Here is a 15,439-nt window from a genome sequence, read left to right as displayed (position 1 = left end):
CTGGAACAGAGGATACACATTATTACCATTTAAAAGGATTTAAAAGTATTTATTTGTTTTATGTGTTGTTTATTGCTTAAAGGCAACGTTGAGGTCAGTTCCTCTTGGCTGTGTTAAAGAAACGAAATATGCAGTGAGAAATGATGCTTAAATGGTACTGAGAGCAACTGAATAAATGGAGAGAGACTGGCACGAAGTGAGTACCTGTGGGAAAAGTCAGTTACAAACTTTGTACTGGACTGTAGGGAACTTGTCTAAATAGCAGAACCATGTGGCATGAGGTAGGGAAAAAAGGAAACACAACCCTGTCCCGTTTCTGAAAGGAACATCTTCACTGAGGTGTGAACGTGTGGGCGCAGTCTTGAAAAATGTGACCGCTGCGCTGGCTCACGAATCCAATTAGATGTAAGTAAACCCTGAGAACTTCAGAGGAGTTTCATTCACAAATTAAGATTGATTTCCATTCTTCAGACTGCGTCTTGCCCTATAAATAATTTCCCTCTAAATTAGAAATGGTGAAAGTTGAACATTCCTTAAGGGTGGGTTTGGGGGGACTCACTTATGTAAGACTATAACTTATTCCTGGAGACCAATGCTGGCTGTACAAAATATTAAAATAAACTCTGCTATAATTCAGAAGGGTATATCTGTGTGTATTGTTGTAACGACATCTGTGGGGTGCTGATAGGAAAAAACGGAGTAGCAGTTTGGTGTGTCTAAACAAAAAGTCTTATCATCGGGAAGATGACGGCGCTGGGACCCTGTGATCTGCTGCATGAAGAGACAGCTGGCTGGTGGTTACGAGGACCTGAAGACTCGGTAGTTTAATAGCTGTGCTCGTGAAATTACATCCTCTGAGGCGGGGATGCTGGCGCGTGGCAGCATGGGAAAAGGCTTTCCTAGCAGCTGGAGGTCTCCTGACGCAAATTACCGAGCAGCAGAGGAGGTATTGTGCTCGCTGCCGAGGCTGCACTGCCCTGCTGCTGAACAGAGGTGACCTCCTTCCGAGAACAGCAGCTCAGCCTCTCTTTCTGTAGCTTTCAGTATGGAAGTGCAGGATTTCTTGGTACTTGCAGGAAAAAGTAAGGATTCCGGGTTGAATTCTACTCCACAGCAACAGCATCCAAGATGAGCAGTGGTAGTTAATGAAAGTAGGTTTTGCTGGTGGACTTTCTCTCCCCATTATTATTCAGATTATTAAAATTAAACACTGCAGAGCGTTTTGCTCTGTCAGGGATGTGTTTGCTCACTGTCAGCGTTTTGCAGGTCTTAAACATGGGCCATCACTGGGAGCAAGCGTGATAGTGCGAACACCACGGAGCAATACTTAAACTTCATCGATTGTTCCACTGTTAGCCTGTGTTACCCAGGTGTGCTTGCTTGAAGGTGACTTTCAACTTTTTGCTCACCACCCTTAAAAATTACTAAGAGAGAGGCAGCAGACCCAGATGTGCACAACTGAAGGTACTTGTGCTACCAGACCCGATTTAACTCCTCTCCCTCGTTATTTCTGAATAGCCTTTGTTAAGCTGGGTGTGTGTTACAAATACATCTGTGTATTTGGCTGGTGACCTACAGCTGAGACTTTTGACTAACCAAGCAGCTGTTTGCTTGCAGCTTTTCTTACTTGGTAAATCATTTTGAGACTGACTTTATTCATCTTTATACTTTGAGCTGGAGTGCTACAAGAAAGCAGATGGTGAGCTTGCCGTTGGGGAAAAAAAAGAGGCACCCCCTGCTGCCACCTTCGTGGTGGTTCACGCTGGTGGGACAGCAGGATTGCCAGCCCCTCCTGTGTTGTCTATGTCTCGAGCAGCTTTGAGTACCAAATGAATCATGCAGCTGGAGCAGTGATTTCTGACATGGACATGGACAGTCAGTGAGGTCCTGCAGCGTGCCCGAGCCCATTCTGCAGCGCTGGGAAGCCGGGAGACACCTCTCCTCTCCGTGAGCTGCAGCCAGCACACCTCCTCCGGGCTGCTCAAGAGAGACGTGCTCGAGATACTTTGAAATAATAAAGATTTAACACCTGTAAGATTTAATACCTGTAGTCAAGCCCTGTGCTAAGGCATTGTTGTTTACTTTTTACTTGTTTTGCAGCTTTTCCAGTGTAAGAGCACTAAAAGGTCTTGCTGACTCAAGTGCATGCCTGCTGACCGGGATTCACGTGGTGCTTATGCAGATGTGTTGGCTTCTGCTCGGCTGTGCTGGCTTCATGCTGCTGCTTGGTTCTGGGCAGGTCCTTAAACTGGCTGTCCAGCATGTCCAAAAGCATGTAGCAGCATGCTTTGGGCACAATTTAAATATCCAGAGGATTCTGTGTACTTGCCAGGGGATTGTGGAAGAGCAGACAAGCCAGGCAAATACCTTTTTCTGCTCTTAGTGTTGTGTATTGCAAGGCTTCTGCGATGCTTGAGTCGGGGAGGAATTCAGTCCTGTCTGCAAGGGTCCCACAGAGCACATCCTCGCGTGTGGGTGGACTTCACTCATGTGACACCAAGCTCTTGTTTCGCCAGAAGAGATCAATTACCAGTTGCAAATTTAATTCCAGGGCTTCGTGCAGCTTGTGGGCGTAGTTCAGACAAGGATGGTGGTTTCATTTGACCTTAAAATTAGCTGGATGTTGTAGAGGAATCAAGGAGAGGTCAGATGTGCATTCAGTAGTCCGTGTGGGTGAGGGACGGCGTTACAACCCTCTGTATGTCCTGGAGCTTTCAACATGGTAAATTCTCAAACACCTGTGTAGGTATGTATGGCTGAAGCCCAAACAGCTGAGGTGTAGCTGAAAGCGGGACAACGTACTGCAGGATGAGGCAGCATCTCAAAACCAACCAGGTTCGGAAGATCCTCTTGCAGGAACTACTGGAGGAGGGCTTGTTTCCAGCCAGGAACGCAGGGATGCTCGGAAATACCGTGTGAGGCTGAGCAACTGTGATCAGTAACCAGAAGAGACGGGGTTGTGGTTGGGAGCTCTGAAGCTCTTCCCAAAATCTCTTCATCAAGAATTTCCTTTGAAGTGGCAAACTTTGGCTGATGCTTATTCAGGGGTGAAGAGGTCTGGTGCTGGCTAGACAAAAATGTGCTGGAAAAGGGGATTCTACAAGTTACTTCAGAGTGAGCTAAATAACTGCTCGAATTATTCTCCCTTTCCCAGCTAGTGGTTTGACTGCTGTGGTCAAGCAGAACATCACCTGTTTATGTTTAGATAACTCAGACAGATACAGGCTTCAGGATCCTTTAGGATATCCCATTTATTTTGATAAGTGAGCATTTTGTTTATCAGTTGAATAAAACACTGATCTTTTTTGCAGATGTGTGTTGTGAAAACTGGTGTGAGATGAGCAGCTGATCTAGTCGTACTTCATGTATGGGGAGGAACATAAAAAAATCAAAACTAATTCCTTCTTTTCTGGAAGGAACTAAAAAATAAAATAAAAAAAAATCAAAATGCTGTGGGAAAACACTCTGCTGGGGAGATTTTTTGAAAACCATTTTTTTCTGCTTAAAGAGCAGCACCGAATGTGCATTTCTGGGAGTCCTGTGTGCGCCTTCCACTGGCAAATGCCATTTGGTTTTGTAACTTTTGGCTGTGTTTCAGGTGACAAAGCTGGCCAGGAGCAGATGGCCCTGATCCGGTGGGCTATGTGGGTGAGCCCTGTGTTGAGGCTGAGTTTCTCTTGCCTCGGATGTGTCTGTGTTCTTCTGCCTCCGAACCCAACTGGAATGCATCAGCTTTTCTCCCCGTTTGCTGATGATCTATATTCTAAAATTTCCTTGACACAGGGGATGTGTTTTCCAGATGGCTGCCTCTATTTTTTTCTCTCTCATTTTCGCTGCGATGCTAACAGCAGCGATGAATTAAAATAACTTTCAGGCTGGTAATGGTTTGATCCTGCAACTATGTATAAAACTTGTTTTCTCTAAGTATTTGAGAGGTAACCAGCCCATGGTGATTCCTGAGCGTCTGGGTTTCAGTGCTGATATCTTTGTTCTAGCTAATCTTTACATTATTCCTCATTTTGACTTTATTACCTTACTATTTTATTACCTGTATGAGCTTTATGTTTTTTGTCTGCCAGGAGTTGCTGGAACACTCCGGTTTAACTGAAAGCTACTGGTTTGTAATGTTTTGCTTAAAGTTTAGGACTTGGAAGTGCTCCCCGTCTTTCCTTAGGTGTTACAGACCGTGGTTTGTTTTTTCCCTTCTCTTCTCATCTTCTCTCCCTTTGTGACCCTCTAGAATCTTCCTTCCATCATCAGCTGCGTAGAAGGGAATTTCCTGCTGATCCGATCACCTCCAAGTATACATCCACGGTTACAGAAGCTCCATGTGTTATAAATAGCTCTGGATGCTGGCAGGAACACAACTGCAAGTGCTGTCTGTGCCACCATTCTCCACATGGGCTGGTTCTTGCACAATGTGGGTAATTCAGTGGCTTCTGTGGCCAGGAAAGTCCATTACTGCATTACTGAAATCTGTTCTGGGATCCTTTTTCACATTTGCAATACGGGTTTTTAAATGGGTAGGAGGATGATGTGCTTGGTTTCTCTAAGAGATACTAGACTACCTCGCACTGAGGTATAATTCAGTCTAAAGGAAAAATTAATGAGGTGGTAAATGAGCACTGAAAGCTTTTCCAGCAGTGATGCCGGATCTGCTAGTTTCTCTTATACGACGCGTTTTTCATTCAGTTACACGTAGTGTGACTTCAGAATGAATTCTCACACCTCCCCACAAGAGGGCAAAGTTAACAGTGCTGTGGGAGCTCGTACCTTAAATTTCCAAAGCTTTGTGCAAAACTAGGGTTTAATGTGGAACCTTCTCTGCTAATGTTACCTCCATTATCCCCTTCTGCTTTTGGTTTTTCAGGGGATGCAGAAGTAGAGTTTTTGAAATATACTTCTTCATTTGAACCCTTGATCCTGAAGTTAGAGTTTATTAAGATTTATTTTCCCTGACAATAACCTGAGCTGCGACCTCACAATCACCTGCAAAGGCAGGAGGGGATTTGGGAGGCTCAAACCAAACATCACCACTGCTGTGCAATGGCAGAACATGTCTCTAGTCGGTCACTTACCAGTCTGTTTATTCACAGACCTTTTCTTCATTTCAGGCATGCGTGATCTGTGGTCAAAAGATTATATTAAATAAATCAGTAAATAAAAATATTCCGCTGCAGTTGAAAAAAGTTGTTGAAGGGGGACTTTAGAATAAAATTCACTGTATATTGCAAGTGGTATTTATTCTTCTGCAGTTTTGCAAGCTGAACGAACAAGGGTGTCTCCTTCCTGCTGTGCCTGCACACGCAGATTTGTTGTGAGCTGGCTGGAGTTGTTTCATGTTTGCTTGATTTATTTTAATTTTTTAATCCAGATTGCTCTACTGTTGTTAAAAGCTCTTTGGTTATATGTCTACCTGCAGGCAGTGTTTGAATGGAGACTAGTATGAAGGTACAACCTTGTCTGTTCTTGCCTTCTGTGTGAAGTGCCTGATCTTGTGAGCTCCCCGTTTCTGCAGCTCAACCTCCAGTAATTTCATCCAGAAGCAGCAGGAGCACCGAGTGCATGTGAATGAATGGCTGTCCTGGGATGCACAACCTTTGTGGGTCTATGGTGTTTTATTGCTCGGGGCCAGCGCTGTGTCCCCAGGTATTTTGCAAAGCGATTTTATTTTTTTGTCCTTTCTTGAACTTCTGAATTCAGGCTGTGAACTTGCTCTAATTTGCACAACACAGGTTTCACATCTTTAGAGGCAAACATAAAGCCTGTGACAGATGTGAAAACAGCTGGTTTACAGCAGCACGTATGCTACAGCTGCAAAATGTCATTCCCTTGCACACCTTCAAGCACAGTTATGTACCTGCAGCAAGACACACTGGTATCCTGTGCTCTTTGCTTAGCTCAGTCCATCAGCTTTGGTTTGCAGTATGTGAGTTGAAAATTGAGGCAAGAAAAGCTGATCGATAACAAGAAACTCATCTGTTTTCAACCAAAGTAGGTGAACGTGTGCTGTGTGCTTAAGCCCTCCCTAGACTCCCTATAGCGGAATAATATGTTAAATCTGGGAGGGAGTGTGGATTTTACTCCATCCACAAAATTCCCCAGTACCTGTTTGCATGGTACAAGGAAGACTATAGCAGTTATGAGAAAGACTTCAGTGGTTGGAAGCTGAGAGCTTGTGCTTGAGGGTATGAAGTTGTGTTGTTTCTTCGGCATCCTACGCTTAGGAGAAGTAAGCCATATCCAACAGCTTTTATAAGGTAATTTAAACAAGTGGGCTCTGCCAGATCCCCAAAAGGCTATCGATACGTACCTTTGTATTTTTAGTGCTGGAAGAACTTGCCAATAAGGAAATGGATGTTGACTAAAATATTTTTTGTATCGTATCCCAAAAAGTGCAGTGGTTAAAGCCCCTGTATCCACCAGCAGCAACAAGCAGTGGATTTCCAGGGAAATCACCTCTTTGGGGTGCTTTGTTGTGTGGTAGGGTTGGGTTTGGTTTTGTGCTCAGGTGATGGAACAATTTCCTCCCATCTGAGATGGGCACCTGAGCCCGTATGGAGCTTGAAGGTAGAAACTCATGCTTTGTAAACTGCTGAGATATTTTTATTTCACTTTCAGCATACAATCAGCTGTTAAATGAAGACTTTTAGCTGTTCTTCTCAGTGAGAGAAAGGAGCACAGGAGGGGAGGATCTGCTGCATTAATAGCATCTGCCTGAGCTTTCTCCCTCTCGTGTTCCTGTATTAAGTCTTTGTACATGGGGGCGAGAGGACAATGTCAAATTGAAACCCGAAAGCCTATGCTGAGCATCTCCCAGATGTAGCTACAAGGATGAGGTCTCAGATATGACAATGTATCTTCAGGTTAGACTTTGTTTAAAAAAATACAGAAACTCATGTCCTGGCGTCTTTGTTTTCTTACACAAGTCCAAGGACTATGCCCAAAGTGCAAGAGGGCACTCTGGTCCTGAAACCCTGTAGGCTTTGTCACTCGTCCCAAAAGTGCCGGGGGGGTGAGATGCTGAGCCCAAAGGAGGAGGAAGATGACTTGGGAAGGTGACCATGGTGGCTTGCTCCCAGCGCTGATGGCAAAGGGCCCTGGGGAGTGCTGTGGCGAGGCAGGGCTCTCGGCCCTCCTGACCGGCAGGGCAAGCAGGGTGGGGACGTGCTTGGCTTGGTCGGGAGCTGAGATAGTTTCGCTTCCCTTTGCATGAATGACACAATTTCTCACTTCTCTTCAGCAGAACAGCAGCAGGAAGGGAGTATGTGTGACTGCAGAGGGGAGCTGCTTTTCATGCCAGCTTGCATTGCTTAGTGATGTAATGGCAGAAACTGTCAACACCTTCTCATTCTGGTGACCATAGAGCCTCCAAGTCCCGTCAGTTTTACCCTAAAACCTTCAGTAAATGCACTGGGATGGGTCAGCTGCTTATACCGCTGGCCTCAGGTGCGTGCATCTCCCGTGGGTCCCTGCCACACGCTGCCGGCCGGAGCTGTCCCCTGTGGGCTGCAGGCCTCAAACCTGGCCTGGGCATGGCGGGTGGACGAGGGCGGCGGGAGGCAGCGGCCGGGGGAAGTGAGATCGCTTCTGCGGCTCTCCCCGGCCCACTTCCTCCTCATTTATGTTGTGTGCGCTGGCAGAGGTGGGAGCAGGGAGAGCGGGGACCACAGGGACGGAGCCGCCCATGCTGGATCTGGCCCGGGGCCGGCGCTGCCCGCTGGGAAGAGGATGTGGCCAAGCCGCTGACCGGCTCCCCTCTTCCCTTCCTTCCCGCGCTGTGCTTCCAGAAACACACTTTTGCTTTCTACTAAGACCTTCTTGGCCTTCCTCTGGGCCCCTTGTGGGGTGCTTTTGCTGCCTTCAGGCACTGGGGCTGAAAGGGGGCTCCTGCTCAGAATGCAGGTCCCAGGCCATATGGCGGAGGCTCGCCTGGGCCCCTAGAGCCGGGCTCATGTCACTGTGCTGCTCTGCTGGGTCGTTTCCTTCCCCACAGGTGTCGGTGTGAGAGCTGGTGCCTCTCTGCAGAGGCAGGCAAGCAAGCAAAGCCCCGCGCTCCCTTCAGAGCAGCTTTGGGAAGCGATGCCCAGAATTAAAGACCCCTTCGGATCCCCTCTTTTCACCCAAAAGCCCGGTGTGAGCCAGGAGGCTCCTGCTGGCTGCAAATAGGGGAGCTAAGGTGGGCTTTGCTGCGGTGAGCAGGTAAAAGTGGAGCACAGGAATCACAGCCGGCTTAGCTGAGGGTGTTCTGGTCACCACATTCTGGGCATTCACAGGCACGGCAGCAGCTGCAAAACCCGAGGCTCTGCAGCCTGAAGTTTTGGCTCGGTTGTTAACATCAGCACTGGCACGTGTTTCCTAGGAAGAAGACAGGGGGTGGCTGGGTAAATAAGCAAGCAGGTTGTTCTGGCGACGGCTAGGGTGGAAGAAAAGAAAAAAGATTGTGAAGCTGATTATAGATTGCTGATTTGTTTCTTGGTTTCCACTGCTCGTAGTTTGTCTTGAACTGCCAGGCACCTGGCAGCTTCTGGGATAGGGCAGAGCGTCAGCACATAGTGCTGCTGTATCCAGAGCAGGTGATTACATTAAGGGACTTCTTCACCTGCATTGTCTTGATACCTTTGCATTCACTGTGCATGCTTCAGCCACGTGGCAGTTTAAAAGATTTGATGTGGGTTTTAAGGATGGATTTTCTTTAATTTTCTGAGTCCTTCCTGGCCAGTATTTAAACACAGTTTCCCATCTAAAAAGCTTTTTTTTTTTTTTTTTTTAACCACCTGAACTCCCTAGCATCTGATGGGCCCTGCTCTGAGGGGCAGCAGGGCTGGCAGAGGGCAGGGTGCTGCTCCTGCCCCTGTCCCTCTGTGATGGCTCAAGGGAAATGCTGGTCCTTCTGCTGCTGCTGCTCCGGCCCCTCAGATGGGATGCTGCTGGTGACAGACCCCAGACACAACCCGCTTTGAGGTCTTGAGACCTCCTAATGATTTTTGCAATGCTGTTTGTGGTTTCCCATGAGCCTGGGCATTGACATGTTTCTGTAGGTAATCGATCTAATGTCTTGCAAAGCAGCTGTTTCTTCCACCCATCTCTTTTCATGCTGTATCCTCCTCTTGATGGGCAAAAAGCTGGGGACTGAGCACAGCCAGAGGCATTCCTGGTATGCTTTGCACCATCCTGAGGTGATCCTGGAGGTCTCTAGGTGACCTTGGAGGTCTCTTCCAAACTAAATGTTTCTGTGTTTCTGAACATTCTCCTCTGCAGAGCTGCTCATTTAATTCCCTCCAGTTCTCCCTCTGCAGCAGATGCAGCCCAGGGAGAAATGTTTCCAATTCACTTTGCCCCAATGGCCAGGGCTGTGGTCTTGCTGGGGGGAAAAAAAAAAAAGTGGCAAAAAATCACATTTCTTGCAGGAAAAAAAAAGGGCACACTGGTGTCTGCTGGGTATCAGAGGCAGTGGGTTGCTGGTTTCTGTCGTAGTTTCTCCATTCCCCCAGGCACTGGGTGCGGCAGTCTGGGATGACCAGGCGGAGCTGCCCCACTTCTCAGGATCTGAGCTTCACAACCTGAGGGTCTGTTAAGGGAAAAGATGGGAGGTGGGATGGAGGAGGCTGGGTATAAAACCTTATGGAGGATCCTGATCATTTTCTGCAGCTGCAGGAATCACTGCGGCACACTCGGGCACCTCTGCAAGCCTTCATTTTAGCCCAGCCATACCAGTGAGCTGGATTGAAGCTTCATAAAGAGCCAGTCAGATTGGCAGCTCAGTCCCTGTGCCTTTACTGTGCCAGTAAAAAAGAAAAAGAAAAAAAAAAATCCTCAAACGTGCAGCTGGTCTTTACTGGGAGAACTCACAGTGGGGCGTGTGATGCTGCTTGAGAGGAAGAGGAGGGGGGCAAGCGGCAGCTTTGGAGCATTATCAGAACCACCCGGCTGCAGGATGTGGGGAAAGTGTGAAAACAAGGGTGCTGCCAGAGACCTGCGTGCGGAGCCGGGCTGCAGGGAGTGGCCCCAGTGTGTGACCGCTTTCTGAAAAGGGCGGTGTGGTGTGGGGGGCTCAGCTTTGGACGGCCAAATTCACTGACATGGGATGAGGCATGAGATAAAACCTGGTTTTCTCTCCCTGGGCCGCCAAGGAGCTGGCAGAGGAGGCTGCTTCGACCCTTGGGGCACCACCTGACTTGGTGGCACTGCGTGGATGTCATCGAAAGTTCTCCCGGGAGCCTCTGGATCAGCGGGGAGCGGTGTATGGCTGCAGGTGAGGACGCTCAGTGTTAAGGTTTCCCAGCCCTGGGGGGAATCTCCTCCAGCTGCTGCTTTTCTGCCTGACAGGTGAGTGGTTTTGGTGTGGGCTGGGCTCGTGGCAGGGTTTTGGGGACGAGGAGTGGGTCTGTAGTTATCGGCCGGTCTCAGTGCTTCATGTGACCTCGAGCAACGCCCTGGGAATCTTGCCCCGCTGTGGAGTTTCTGACATCTGCTCTGCTTCGCTTGGCCTGCGAGTGCTTCTCTCTTTTCCTTCTTGATTTTTATGCTTCAAACTTCCTTGAAAATGCAGGAAATGAAACCACAGGGCTTTTTTGTCAGTGATGTGGGAGCGCTGAGTGTCCTTCCAGAGAAGAAATGAAATTTAAAGTGAAGGCAAAAAGAACAATAAACATCTCTGCCCGGTCACACGCACTGGCTGCAGGAGCCCCAGGACCCCTCGGCGCAGTGCCTGGCGGGCTGGGGTGACCCAGGCAGCGATGTCCCTCGGGGGGCGCGTGGTGTGCTGCAATAAGCTGGCTGCCCCATCACTGGCTGCACGTAAGCGGGGAATTGAGGTGTGTGAAGACCCCGGGACTGAGCTGCTTTGGGATGGGCTGGACTTGCACCCTGGGCGCTGGCTTTGTGGAAATCTGGGAATGTTCCTGGAGTTTGCTCGACATCCACAAATCTCACCTGGGTGCTGCGAGAGGCCAGGCGCTGGTGTCCCAAGGGTGCCGAGGGGAACAATTCCCCCCTGGGAAGAGCATCCCTGGCCTCGTGTCGAAATCTGGGGCTATCAGGGGGTTGGAGGGCTGCAATGTGGGGGGCGCCCGCAGCAGCGCTGCCCAGCCGGTGGCTGTTCTCTGTGGCCAAACCCAACCAACCCCAAAGGGCCCTGGCTCTGCGCTGTGGTCGTGCTGAGCCCCGGGGCCCTGCCTGCGCTCCCCTCCCTGCCCACCCCGTGGTTCCTCCTTGCTGCCGGGCTGCTTGTGAGTGCATGACCCGGGGTGTGAGCGCCGAGATCAAGTAAGCGAAGTGCCTCGCCGCGCTCGCTGCCTCCATGTGACTGCAGTTTCCGTTAGCTCCTTCCGCAAAGGCTAACTCAGCGCCGAGCCAGAGAGCGGCTGGGAGAGGGGGCCAGCAGCTCGTCCCCGGCCTCGGCCCCCCGAGAGCCCCCCGAGTGTGGCGGTGGAGGGGCCGCTGGGCACAGGATGCGCTGCTGCACGCCCCGCGTGCCGCCCCGGGCGGTGAGTAACCTGCCCCTGGTACCCCACGGCACCCACCGGGGGGATGCCGAGGGGAAGGAGCTGCTGGTGCTGGGGGAGGCCAACACTGAGCTGTGAGGAGGTGGCGGTGGGGGCAAAGGCTGAGTTGGGGTGGGGGGATGCGGCTCAAAGGGGTTTGGGTGCCACTGCCGAGCTGCAGCCCAAGGCTGTGGGGTTTTGGGGAGCAGTGCTGTGGGGAGGACACCGCGGGGTCGATCTGTGCTGTGCTCTGGGGTGCTCTCACACTCTGGGGGTGAAGGCTTGGAGGGGCTGGAGAAATCAGCCCACCCCAAGAAGGGTTTTCCCACCCCCCTGGATTAATAAATGCCAATTTCACATTGGCTTTTGGCTGTCCCATGGAAGGAGATGAACCGGGATGCGTCCCCTGCTTCCTCTGGGGCGTGAGGCTCCAGCTTCTCAGTCTGCCAAAAATAACCTCCGATTTCTTCTTCAAACACCGGCGGTTATGAAAACGCTGCTCGCCGAGCCCCCGGCAAGACCTTGCTGCTCATTTGCCTGAGGTTCAGCTTTTCCCCAGATGCAAATACCATCAGCTCCGGTTCCACAAAATTAGCAACCGTGGACCTCGTATTGAAAAGCAGCCGCTTCCCCGGCTGCACCGCGGCACCGCGGGGTGGCAGCCAGCAGCAGTGGGTGCTGGAGGGGACACGCTCTGCTAGCAGTGGGGTTGGTGACCCTGGGGGGCACCGGGGAGGGGGCTGTTAGCCCCGTGAGGCAAGGAAGCCTCTCCTTGAGGGCTGTAGCTGAACACGCAGCTCAGTTGAGCAGGGCATGGTGCTCACTGCTGCGGTAGGAGCCCGTCACCTCCAGGCATCTGACCCGGAGTTTCTGACCCTCTTGCCTCTGTCCCCACAGGAGAGCCGTTGCTGAGATGGAGGCCCTGCTGCCCGGTCTCTCCCTGCTTCTGGTCCTGCTGGCAGCGGGATGGGGAAATGGGGTGGGTGCAGCCTGGGCGATGTCTCCTGGTGGCTGCAAGCACGTAAGTCCTCACTCTCACAGTCGTTGCCCTTCTGATCTCCCAATCCTGCCCTACAAACCCCAGGCACCTCCAGACCTGCCCTCCCAGATACTGGCCTAGCCCTGGAGCTAAGGCTTGGACTGGGATGCCGAAGCTCTGTCTGTGGAGCCACCACCTCCATCCCCACTTTGCTCCCCAAAACTCTCATCCCCCCATCTCCTCCTTCTCAAAGAGGTGTCGCATTTCTGCTTCTTGCTTTAGGTGCAGAGCACTGCAGACTGCACTGGGAGGTGGCTGAGCTCTGTCCCAGGAAATCTTCAAGGTGATATTGAAGAGCTGTTGCTCAATGACAACACTATCCGGGTCCTGGGCCATGCTTCTCTGCTCCCGTACCCCCAGCTGAAGCACCTCAGCTTGTCCAAGAACCGGCTGAAGCTCATCGAGCCTGGCACCTTCCTGGGCAGCCAAGGCCTCCACGTGCTCTCCTTGGCAGACAACCTCCTCTTCACCAACTACTCGCAGACAGCAGCTGCTCTTTCTGCTTTGCCAGCCTTGCGGACACTTGATCTATCTGGAAACTGCCTCACTGAGGACATGTTATCAGTTTTGCTCCTGAATCTGCCGTCCTTGGAGTCCTTGTCAGTGGCCAGGAACGCTATCATGAGGCTGGACTCATCTGTCTTCACCAACTTGACGCAGCTTTTGGAGCTGAACCTGGAGAAGAACTACATCTTTGAGATTGACCAAGCTTTTGAAGGGCTGCAGAAGCTGCAGAGGCTCAACATAGCTTATAACTACATGCCATGCGTAGTGGACTTCGGCCTGACCCAGCTCAAGGTGCTCAATGTCAGCCACAACATTATCGAGTGGTTTCTGGCCTTTGAAAGTGACGATCTCTTTGAACTGGAGGTGCTGGACCTGTCCCACAACCGGCTCCTGTTTTTCCCTGTGCTGCCCCGGCAGAGTAAGCTGCACTCCTTGCTGCTGAAGGACAATGAGATGACCTTCTATCAGCGTCTCCCCAATGGCACTTCCCTCGCAGATGTCACCGTGCAGTTCCTGATCATTGACGGCAACTCCACCAACATCACCACGGTCAACCTCTGGGACGAGGTCTGCTACAGCAACCTCTCCTCCCTGCGCCTTCTGGACATGAGCCAGAACCAGTTCTGGTACCTGCCGGAGGGTTTCCTGGCCAAGATGCCCTCCCTGACCCACCTGAAGCTCAACCAGAACTGCCTGGAGACGTTCCAGCTGTCAGAGGAGGACCCCTTGGCCACGCTGACGGACCTTGACCTGAGCCAGAACCAGCTGGTGGAGCTGCAGGTGGGTGCCGGGGCCACCCTGCCCAGCCTGCAGCTCTTCAACCTCAGCACCAACAGGCTGCGGGTGCTCCCCGCTGAAGTCTTCACCTACACCAGGAAGATCACTACAGTTGACCTCAGCCGCAACCGGCTTGACCTGTGTCCCCAGCCGGCTCTTGCAAGTGAGGTGGAGAGTCCTCCCTGCGTGGACATCAGGGGCATTGAGACCTTGAACCGCCTCTACTTGGCCGGCTGTGGTTTGCAGGGGCTGGCCGGCCAGCCCTTCCGAGGGACATCGCTGACACACCTGGACCTCTCTGACAACCAGCAGGCCCTGTCCGGGGACCCGGGGTGGCTTCAAGACCTTGCTGCCACACTACGGGTTTTGTCCCTCCGCAACACCAGCCTCTCCTCCGCTGTGGTGGACTTCTCCACCCTGCAGAGCCTCGCAGCCTTGGACTTGTCAGGGAACTCACTGAGCGCGCTCCCCGCGTCGCTGAGCGCCGTCAAGCTGCGCAGCCTCGACCTCCGGGACAACTGCCTCCCGGCTCTGCCTGCGGACGTGGCGCGGACGCCCCTGGCGAGGAGCCTGCAGGAGCTCTACCTCAGCCGCAACCCCTACAACTGCTGCACGCTGGGCTGGTGGGAGTCCCTGCAGCGCGTGGAGCAGCTGCGCGTCCCTGATGGGCGCGAGCTGACCTGCAGCTACGACTCCAGGACGCTGAGCGCCCGGGCGCTGCCCGAGACTGTCCTGCGGGCCTGCCGCTGGAAGGTGGCCAACATGGCCCTCCTCTACCTGGTGCTCGCCCTGCCCACCTGCCTGACGCTCCTGGTGGCCTTCGCTGTGGTCTTCCTCATGCTCAAGCAGAAGCTGCTAAAAATGTTGAAGAGCCGGTGTGGGGCATCCAGCCCTTACTGATGGGTGGGGATGAGGAGGAGAAAGGGCCAGTGGCACTCGGGATGGTGAGTGTAGGCGAGACCTCGGCCATGAGACGGAGTGGCTGAGAAGCAGCCTTTTGGTGCTGCTGCTCTGGGCACGTCCTTGCACCAGGTCACCCGGCAGGGAAGTGTTTTCCTCCATACAGGGTGGTTTCTTTTATTTATTCACCCTGCCACAGCTGCCCTCCATGTGTGCCCATAGGATGTGCCCAGGGGCCAACGCACCACCTTGGCACGTGGCTGCATGGTGATGGCACTGCTGAAGCCTCTGGTCGACTCCTGGTGTGAGCTGTGAAACCCCAAAGCCGCCCTGGTGCTTGGGAACTTCCATGGTGAACATTTTGCATTTGTGGGTTCTGGAGGGCGAGGGTTGAAATCTCTGTGTAGAAGGTGAAAGAAGTAAGAGCGAGAGCTCTGGCTTGCTGGATTTGTCACTGAAACTTCAGCCTGGATGTCTCTGCGGGATATATCACTAAGAAAAAAAGGATTGAAACAGTGATGGTGCCCCGATCAGAACAGTCCCCATCCCCATCCCCACCCCACACTGCCCTGGTTGTGGCACTGCTGCTGGCAGTGCCCAGTATGGCAGTGAGGCGAGGTGGTGTCAGTGGGGTATTTTGGTGCGTTGCTGCTTGGATCCTGTCTAAAAGAGCCCCTTGGAAAGAACCTCAAGTTGCAACAATGCAAAATATTGACCAAAAGACACGAAA

The 15,439-nt window shown here is 51.8% G+C and overlaps 1 protein-coding gene across 1 annotated transcript; it reads left to right on the top strand.

The window, feature by feature from the left end:
- The first annotated feature begins 11,357 nt into the window (after positions 1–11,357).
- Positions 11,358–15,439, top strand: NRROS (negative regulator of reactive oxygen species). The gene is made up of 3 exons (XM_082767763.1): positions 11,358–11,489; positions 12,384–12,507; positions 12,748–15,439. The coding sequence occupies exons 2-3, from the start codon at positions 12,400–12,402 to the stop codon at positions 14,707–14,709; spliced, it is 2,070 nt and encodes a 689-aa protein (XP_082623889.1). The 5' UTR covers positions 11,358–11,489; positions 12,384–12,399; the 3' UTR covers positions 14,710–15,439.

This window comes from Aythya marila, assembly GCF_965140915.1.
Source record: "Aythya marila genome assembly, chromosome: 9".
Classification (NCBI taxonomy): domain Eukaryota; kingdom Metazoa; phylum Chordata; class Aves; order Anseriformes; family Anatidae; genus Aythya; species Aythya marila.
Note: the sequence above shows the minus strand (reverse complement) of the source record. Positions and strands in the feature narration are given on the sequence as shown.

Excerpts from the sequence above, each read along its gene's own strand:
- NRROS (XM_082767763.1), top strand. The coding sequence starts at position 12,400 with ATGGAGGCCCTGCTGCCCGGTCTCTCCCTGCTTCTGGTCCTGCTGGCA. Across the intron at positions 12,508-12,747 it reads CTCCTGGTGGCTGCAAGCAC|GTGCAGAGCACTGCAGACTG; the intron begins GTAAGTCCTCAC and ends TTCTTGCTTTAG.